Source organism: Capsicum annuum, chromosome 2 (assembly GCF_002878395.1).
Source record: "Capsicum annuum cultivar UCD-10X-F1 chromosome 2, UCD10Xv1.1, whole genome shotgun sequence".
Taxonomy (NCBI): Eukaryota; Viridiplantae; Streptophyta; class Magnoliopsida; order Solanales; family Solanaceae; genus Capsicum; species Capsicum annuum.
This window is the reverse complement of record NC_061112.1, coordinates 18872535-18882142: the sequence shown is the minus strand read 5'-3', so window position 1 is coordinate 18882142 and position 9608 is coordinate 18872535. Positions and strand designations below refer to the sequence as shown.

Sequence of the window (9608 nt, the reverse complement as noted above, 5' to 3'; positions counted from 1 at the left end):
ATTTTGACTATCTCTCTTTGAATTATAAGTAATTATTATTATTTGGGTTTCTCCATTCTTAAGTTTTTTTCTCAATTATTATTTTTATCCTAACTAAAAACTGAAATAATAATTAAAAATCATGATTTATACACGTATAAAGCATGTTATTTTATCATTTGTCTTTTTGGTTTAATAAATATATATTTTGAGTGTAAAAATGTCTCCGGCATAAGAAAAATGGGAGGGGATCAACGATTTTTTTTAGAGAGAAAATTGAAATGAATATGAAAAGCGAAAAGATAATGTGAATCAGGCAAAGGGAGCCGGAAAAAATAATAGAGATTGTACACTTATTAAGTATATAATTCATAAAAAAAAATGAATTGTGCACTTATTAAGTGCATAATATGAATTTTCACTTTTTTAACGTCATCAAACGTTTTTTTGTTAAAAATTTAAAGGTATTGTGCATTTAATAAATATACAAAACCTATTTTGATATACTTTTTTTAAATATGACATACATTGATATTTTTTTTGTAGTTGTAGGACATAGTTTGATTCGGTTCCTAAATAAGAGAACATAGGGAAAGATAAATGGCAAAATAAAAGTGTAAAAAAAGACAATAGACAGGGAAAGATAAATGTCAAAAAGAGGAGAGGAAGAAGAGGAAACTATGCAGCCCTTGATTATTTCGGTCGCCGGTTTTCTCTGGGTGTTTAGTTAAAACTTAAAAAACTCGACGCTGGTCTAATCCTACTTACTCCATACTCTTCAAATTTCTCTGGAATTGCCATTTCTCTCCATCTCATCTCCCAAATTTCATGATTAGCTAACAACTTCACCCGCCTTTAATTATGTATGCTACTGCTACCACAACTTTCTTCATTCTTCAGAATCCCTTCTTGAATTTCCGAATTTGCTCGAAAAATCTCCCTTCCCATAAACCAGATAAACCCAAAAGTCCTCTTCGAATTCCTATTACTTCAGCCCGAGCTAGACTCTTAAAATGTTCTATCACCAAAAAAGACACAAACCCAGTTAGCCATAATGACCAAAATCCTCTTAAACCCATTGTAAAGCCTATAGTGTGCACATTATTCTCTATTGCTTTTGGATTGTGCCCGCTTCTCGGGTTTCAATTCCCTGCTATTGCCGTTCCGCCTCCCGCAGCAGCTGAGGTTAGACATAAAACAAAGGAAGGTAGTAATAAAGGGAAAGATATCGATGAGACTAGACATGAATATTCACATTGTACTAAGAGATTGCTAGAGACGGTCTCGAAGTTGCTTAAAGTGATAGAAGAGGTGAAATCTGGTAAAGAGGATGTAAAATGTGTGGAGGAAAAGCTAAAGGATGTGAACATGAAGAGGAATGAGTTGCAAAAGGAGATCATGAATGGTCTCTATGTGGAACTCAGATTGTTAAACGGCCAAAGAAGTGCATTGGTCAAGCGTTCGGAGGAGCTTCTTGATGTAGTGCTTAAGATTAAGAGAGATGAGGAAAGTTTATTGAAGAAGGCTAAGGGAAATGAAAAAGATGCAGTAGTAAAGGAAAAAGTTGCAAAATTGGATGAGGAAGTGAGACGGAGTGATGAGGAGTATAATGAGGTATGGGAGAGGATTGCAGAGATAGATGATGGGATTTTGAGTAGAGAAACACTTGCATTGAGCATTGGTGTGAGGGAACTTGCATCTATTGTGAGGGAATGTCAAATCTTGGTTAAGGAGTTTCTGAGGAAAATGAGGCTGCAAAGCATTGAGAGGTAAGACAGTATTAGAATTTTAGTAGCTCATACATGTTTTTTGATGTATAATAGTACAACAGATCTTTTGTACGAGCAATGGTAGCAAACCTCTGTGTTTCTGTTAATCTAAACGATTGATATTGGCTTGAATTTGGAATTGAGCTTTGTTATTTTATTTGAGCAATCAGGTTCAGGGGCAATCTTGGGAAGGAACTACCCCTTTGCGCATGCTAATTTAGTTGGCACCTAAAAGACATGGCTCTGTTGTGAACTGATTGTTTTTTCTCTCTTTGTTAGGATTTAACCTCCTATACCATTTCGGAAACAGCCTCTCTACCTCCAAGAGGTAGTGGTAAGGTTTGCGTACACTCTACACTCCCCAGTCCCCACTTTGTGGGATTTCACCGGGTATATTGTTGTTGTTGTAACCTCCTAAAATGCTTTGGTATATTCCTGGAATATGCCATCTAGACATTTTAATGCTTAGTTCACTGTTATATTACCTAGAATTTAATTCACTGTTATATTCACTGTCAGCTAATCTACTTTATGCTGGAGATTAGATAATTGACATGTAGCACGTTATTCTTGTAGGCTGTAGATATCCTTTGTTCTTAGATGAGGTTAATTTTGTTTGCTACCATTTGTAACAAGACAAGCTATTTGATATTGTTTCTGAACTATATTTTCTCAATAATTTACGTTGCTCTATATACTTGTGTCTTTGCAGCATGCCTAAAAGCTCTCTGACTAAGCTTTCTAGATCTGAGATAAAAGAAGAACTGCAAACTGCTCACAAACATTTGCTGCAGCAGATAGCTCTACCCGATGCTTTGGAAGATGAAGACAATATACTCCTTTTTGACCAAGACTTGATGGTGTTCGGTCAGCGAATAGAACAAGTACTTAAGGATTCAAGAGAGATGCAACGGAATCTCGAGAGTCGTATTAAGAAAAAAATGAAGAGATATGGCGATGGAAAACGTTTTGTTGTAAACACACCAGTGGATGAAGTTGTCAAGGGTTTCCCTGAAATTGAATTAAAGTGGATGTTTGGAAACAAGGAGGTTGTAGTCCCAAAGGCCGTTAGCCTCCATTTGCATCATGGTTGGAAGAAATGGCGAGAGGATGTTAAAGCAGACCTCAAGAGGGATTTGCTGGAGAATGTTGAGCAGGGTAAAAAGTATATGGCTGAGAAACAGGTAATATTTTCTGAAATGCTTAGTTCGTCCTGCTTATGCTAGGTAGTGCAATCATCATTTCTACTTTTACTTTCTATTACTATCAGCAGTTTGATCATTTATCAGTAAATTAATCATCTTCAAATTCCCCTTGGTGCTCATCGTTATCCATATTTATCTTTTCCTCTGTAGTAAGAGTTACTATGTATCTATTTAGCTGGTGTTTCTCAGTGACTGATTTAGTCTCATATCTTGGTGGGAGAATTTGGCTATTAAACCTTTTTAAGTTTGCATTTAACAAAATATTTTTAATTAGCAAAATGACCTACTTTTATTTTCTCATTTGTCGGACAGATAATAGATCTGTCTGTGTATCTGTTGGACAAATAATAGATCTATAGATCTGTCTGTGTATCTATCAGACAGATAATAAATCTGTCGGATTGACTGTCGGACAGATAATAAATCTGTCTTAAAAATGGGTCATCTCACAAATAAAAAAACTTATGATCCATTTAATTAAATAATAGACTTAAAAGGTCTATTTAACAAAGAATTCCTATCTTGGTCTTCAATTTTTTGATCTAGAAGTTACAGACTCTCTATTGAGAGAGGGGTTTGTACATTATAGTTTGTGTGGTTGTTGTCTCATGGATAAATAGGTGTCTGTTAGGTAGGATTTAGCAAGATACTTGCTTTTACATTTCAAGCATTTATAATGACCTTGTTGTGGGTATGGTAAGATGTAGTAGTTAATTGATAGAAATATTGAGCTAAAAGGTGGTCTAGATATTGCCTTACAAGCTATTACGAGTTGCTGGCTCCTGCTATCTTTGTCCCAAAAACAAATTCCATTACCAGATCGTATTAATTGAAGGTACTCTATCTAGAGATTTCTCAAAAGAAAAAAAAAGGGAATCCAAGTTCTGGACTTCACTTAACCGGGAATGAATTTTTTTTTGAAAAGGTTTTGGGGAGCTTTTGAGCCTCGAGATCCACATAGGTTTTGCATCGTGTAATTGACGTCATCAGTTTTTGTGATTTGTATTTGGAACATGACGTAATGTTAATTGATAGACGAGTGGTGGAATTGATGATAAGCTGGAAGTTTGGAGACATGCTCTAGAGTCTAAAGGTTTCAAGTAAGCAGGACGAAGACAGACTACCTAGAGTGTATGTTCAGTGACGTATCACATGAGGCGGAGGTGGAAGTGAAGATCGATGCACAAGTCATATCCAAAAGAGGGAGCTTCAAGTATCTTGGGTCCATTATCCAAGGAGTCGAGGACATTGCTGATGATGTCACTCTCACACATTGTATTGGAGTGGGGTGGGCAAAATTTAGGCTCGCATTCGGAGGTACTGCGATAAAAAGGTGTCGCCTAAGCTTAAGGTAAGTTTTACATAGTGGTGGTTAGACCAGCAGTGTTCTATGGGGTAGGGTGTTGGCCAGTCAAGAATGCATATGTTCAAAAATGAATGTAGCGGAGACGTGGATGCTCAGATGGATGTGTGGGCATATTAGGAGAGATATGAGTAGGACTGAAGTTATATGGGGCAAGGTGGGATTGGATTCCGTGGCAAATAAGATGAGGGAAGTGAGACTGAGATGGTTTAGGCATGTAAAGAAGAGGTGCGTGTATGCTTCAGTTAGGAGGTTGTTTATAGCAGGGGTTAGGAGAGGTATAGGTAGGCCGAAAAAGAACAGAGGGGGACATGACACAACTGCAGCTTACTAGGGACATGACTCTAGGTAGGAAGGTATGGAGGTCGATGATTAGGGTAGAATGTTAGTAGGTAGTAGACTGCTGTCGCACTTTAGGCGCAGGAGGCTAGCCCCATCTCCTCCCAATTAGTTGGAGTATTTGGATTACTTAGTTTCTTATTCTTCAATGTGTTTTATTATCTGTTGCTTCATGTGCTTTGTATTTTGATATTTTTCTGTCATTTTTTTCTTCTTGCAACCCTGCTCTAATTAACTTCTCTTTTGAACTGAGGATCTATTGGAAACGACCTCTACCCCTCAAGGGTAGGGGTAAGGACTGCCTACATCTTACCCTCGTCAAACCCCATTGTAGGATTACACTGGGTATATTGTTGTAGTAAATCTGCTTCCTAATCTGTTGGTTCTGTTTGTAAACTACATTTGCCCATAATGATGCCATTGCTTTTTTCCATGCAAGATACATCTTCTATTGATGGTGGTATCTGTTTTATAATGATATCCAAGTTCTTATTATAGGAAAGGATCCTCCTGGATCGGGATAGAGTGGTGGCAAAATCATGGTATAATGAAGAAAGAAATAGGTGGGAGATGGATCCTGTGGCTGTTCCTTATGCCATGTCCAAGAAGCTTCTTGAGAATGCTAGAATCAGACACGACTGGGCTGTCATGTATGTTATGTTGAAGGGAGATGACAAAGAATATTATGTTGATATCAAGGTATGACCCTCTATCTGCACAGTGATTTCTCTTTCTGATGTGAATGTGGCATTGATTTTTAACCTTGACATTTTGATTTCAGGAATATGAAATGATTTATGAAGATTTTGGAGGTTTTGATGCCTTGTACCTGAGAATGGTTGCTTCAGGTATCCCAACTGTGGTTCAGCTGATGTGGATTCCTTTCTCAGTGCTAGATTTCCGTCAACAGTTCCTCTTGGTCACAAGACTCTGTCATCAGTGTCTAAATGGATTGTGGTCTCTGAGAATTGTTTCACGCGGAAGAGACTGGATTTTGGAGAAAGTCAGAAACATAAATGATGACATTATGATGATGATTGTTTTCCCTACTGTGGAATTTGTCATCCCTTATAGGGTATTATTTATCATAGCCTGCACTTGACCCTGGTTTATGGTTTTTCTTCCTCCTTGTTTTTAACTGTGTTTTCAGAGCAGTCTCTTGCTGTTGTGGTGTAGGTGAGGATACGGCTGGGTATGGCTTGGCCAGAGTATTTCGATCAATCTGTTGCCTCAACGTGGTACTTGAAGTGGCAATCTGAGGCTGAAGTGAGTTTCAGATCAAGAAAAAAAGATGAATTTCAGTGGTATCTCTGGTTTTTGATTAGAGCTGCAGTATATATCTATGTATTGTATCATGTGATACACTTTATGAAGCAGAAAGTTCCACGACTTCTTGGTTATGGACCTTTAAGGAGAAATCCCAACATACGGAAGCTACAGAGAGTGGTATAGTTACCTCCTTGACTCAGTTATCTATCTAGTGTCTGGACAAGTGTATGCTTTTGTTTTTGCATAATGCAGAGCATTCTCTAATAAAGTGGGCTATAGCTTCTTTGCTATGATTGTCTGAGTTATTACGCTCTTACTCCTGTTTATGTGACCTTGTATTTTTTCAGTATTTTTTTTAAAATTTGTCCACTTACTAAATCTGGAGATAGACTAACTGTAAGTTCTTCATTTTTCCCTTGGTGAAACACTTCTACAGCCACAACCATATTATAGCGTGTTTAAGACCATAAGTTGTGGAAGTCCTATAGCCGCACAGATATTATGACATATGTAATACTAAATGTTTGAAAAGTCTTCATTTCTTCCTTAAATTTCGTGCTCAGTTAGTTAGGTTACATAATGAAATGGAGGGAGTAATATCACTACTGCAATATGCTTTTTGTTCTATTACTAACTCTTCTATTTAAGTGTTCCTTGCAAAAAATTATTACTATGACACTATCTATATAATCACAATGTGCTATCATAAAACAGTATCCAACATGGATGTGTTGCCTTAAAATAATATATATATATATATAAATAAATAAAAGCTTTTATCAAGGGATTTGATCTTTCATCATTAGATATTACTTGGATGTAGTTGAAAGCTTGAGTTTATTTATAAAATGTGTTTATAATTCATCTTGGTATGATCTTGTCATTGAAATGGGTGGAGAACCATGAGGTCTGCAACGGAGAGACTATATAAATATATCACACACATACATACAACATGCATGTTTACAGAAGTTTTACCACAGGATTTTGGTTGATACGGGATTTTGTGTGATCTTTGATCATTGGATATTGCTGGGATGTAGTTGAAGCTTGAATTTATTTATAAAATGTGTTTATAATTCATCTAAGGTAAGTTTTACAGAGTGGCAGTCCGACCGACTATGTTGCATGGAGCAAAGTGTTGGCTAGTTAAGAACTCCCACATCCAAAAGTTGAAGGTGGCGGAGATGAGGATGTTGGAGATGGTGTGTGGAGTTGCTAGGAGGGATATGGTTAGAAATGAGATTATTCGAGAGAAGGTGAGAGTGACTTCAACGGAAGACAAGATACAAGAAGTGAGGTTGAGATAGTTCAGGCATGTGATGTGGAGGTGCACGGATGTCCCCGTACGGAGGTGTGAGAGGCTCGCTATAGATGGTTTTAGACGGGTTAGAGGTAAGCTGAATAAATATTGGAGTGAGGTGATTAGGCATGACTGGAGCAGTTACAGCTTACACAACTTACAAAGGAAATGACCTTTGATAAGAAGGTGTGGAGGATGCGGATTAGGCTAGAGGGTTAGTGGTTAGGAGTGCGTCCTTTCATAGTAGGGAGGAGTGCTTTAGTTGTAGCTTTGCCCGTAGTCATAGTGTTATGCATGTGGTTGTAGTTTCTTGTTCGTGGTGTTTTGGTGATGTTTGTCATTTCAGATAGATAGTTCATAGTATTACTCTGTGGGTGTCTTGTTTCTTTTATTATCTAGTGGTATGTTACCCCATTTTGCTGTTTGTTTTTATGTTTTTTGATTATTATACTGTTATTTGTCCTGAGCCGGGAGTCTATAGGAAACAACCTCTCTACTTCATCTGAGGTAGTGGTATGGACTGCGTACACTTTACCCTCCCGGACCCCACTTTGTGGAATACAATGGGTATGTTGTTGTTGTTGTTTATAATTCATCCAAGGGTGTGGCCTTGTGGTCAATGAAGTGGGGTTGAGAACCACAAGGTTTCCAACAGAGACAAAACACTAGGTGATTTTTTCCCATTTGTCCAAGCCTCAGTGGACTAAGTTACTCGGTACTTGTGTTGGTGGGGATAGCAGATGCCCTATGAATTAGTTGAGGTATGTGCAAGCTGGCTTGGACTCCACAGTTATAAAGAAAATGTTAATTCCTAATTTCATGCTCCAATATGGAGAAAAACGTTCATACCAGTGAATGCTACTGATATTTAGAGCGCCTGAGGATCTTTTGTGTGATGTTATCTCTGTTGTCACCTTTGAACAGGGGCATATCTTCTTCACACTCATTTAAGTTTTTTTTTTCTTTTTTTTTTTGTTAACATATCAAAAGGAAAAGATAAAAGGTGGTAGACAAGTTGTTTGGAATTTTTTCGATGGTAGGACAAGAGGCTATTATAGTCGAATCAATGAAATATAAGAATTGTACTGTGGATGCATGCAATGTGGAGGGACAAATGGGCATTTTGATAAAGGTTTCTATACACTTGTTTTGTTATGTGATCAAGGGTGAAATAGAAGTAGCATTGAGTTTCTGCTGAGGATACTCTAGAATTTCTTTTCTAAGGGCCTTTCTTTTTTCTTGGCTTTTCAAAATCGTTTCTGATATTAAAATTGATCTTTAGAGAATTGATTAAGATAATTAGTTTCGTTAGAGTAACGAAACTAAAAGTTGCAAATGACAGAAAATATGCTGGAATCCGTTAGCTCTCTACATAGCCTATTGTGAAAATACTTATGTTCTTTTACTTATCTTGTAAGCTGCACCCTGTTGGTTCTAATTTTTAATAAGATGAACCCTACTTCAAGGAAAACAAAGTAGGTTGGATGAAATAATCTTTAGTTATTAGCTCTAAAAATTAATTTTTGGAATAGTGTCCAAGGAAACTGATAAAATGATGTATCTAAACCAATTGGGTCTTGAATATATATGTATATGTGTGTGTGTGTTTTGTATACATACTTTTATACACGTAAGAAAAATTAATTGTCAAACTATATGCAAGTATAATTGAAGAGAGGAATTGGAGATTTGTTTGCCAAAGCTATCAGAAATCATTGAAGTATGAAGAAAATAAATATTTAATTCACCAAACAGAAAGTTAGTTCAAATAAAGATAAGTTAAAACTAAAAACTTGGGTTGTGTGAAAAGCAACGGAGAAAGGGGAAAGTAAGCCCATAGAGCTTGTGAAAATTCTTAGGAAGATGAGGATTAATATTGCGTGTGTTTAGGAGACTAAGTGGGTAGGGTCTAATGCTAGAGATGTGGATGGGTACAAGTTGTGGTACGCAGGATGTGAGAGGCGTAGGAATGGAGTAGGCATCCTAGTAGATGATGAGCTTAGAGGGCAGTTAGTAGAAGTTAAGAGAGTCAGTGATAGGTTGATATCTATTAAGTTGGTTATTGGGGGGTTTACTCTGTATATGTGTAGTGCTTATGCGCTTCAGGTAGGCTTGGACGAGGAGGAGAAAACGAGAGTTTGGGAGGCTTTGGATGAGGTGGTGAGAAGCGTGCCTAGCTCTGAGAAGATTTTCATCGCATGGGATTTCAATGGGCACATTGGGATTTTATCGGGAGGGTATGACGATATGCATAGAGGCTTTGGTTTCGGAGATAGGAATGGAGAGGGAGTCGCTTTGTTGGATTTTGTGAGAGCCTTTGGGCTGGTGGTAGTGATTCGAGCTTTCCGAAGAAGGAGGAGCACCTAATTACCTTCCGAAGT

At 37.4% G+C, this 9608-nt stretch overlaps 1 protein-coding gene across 4 annotated transcripts in view; it reads left to right on the top strand.

The window, feature by feature from the left end:
* The first annotated feature begins 585 nt into the window (after positions 1-585).
* Positions 586-9608, top strand: part of LOC107858443 (probable inactive ATP-dependent zinc metalloprotease FTSHI 5, chloroplastic) — a 44541-nt gene continuing 35518 nt past the window's right edge. For all 4 annotated transcript variants that reach the window (XM_047405078.1, XM_016703104.2, XM_016703103.2 and 1 more), the window contains exons 1-5: positions 586-1748; positions 2461-2932; positions 5154-5354; positions 5437-5730; positions 5832-6101. In XM_047405078.1, the coding sequence (XP_047261034.1) occupies positions 841-1748; positions 2461-2932; positions 5154-5354; positions 5437-5730; positions 5832-6101 (2145 nt within the window). In that variant the 5' untranslated portion in view covers positions 586-840. The remainder of the gene's footprint in view (positions 1749-2460; positions 2933-5153; positions 5355-5436; positions 5731-5831; positions 6102-9608) is intronic.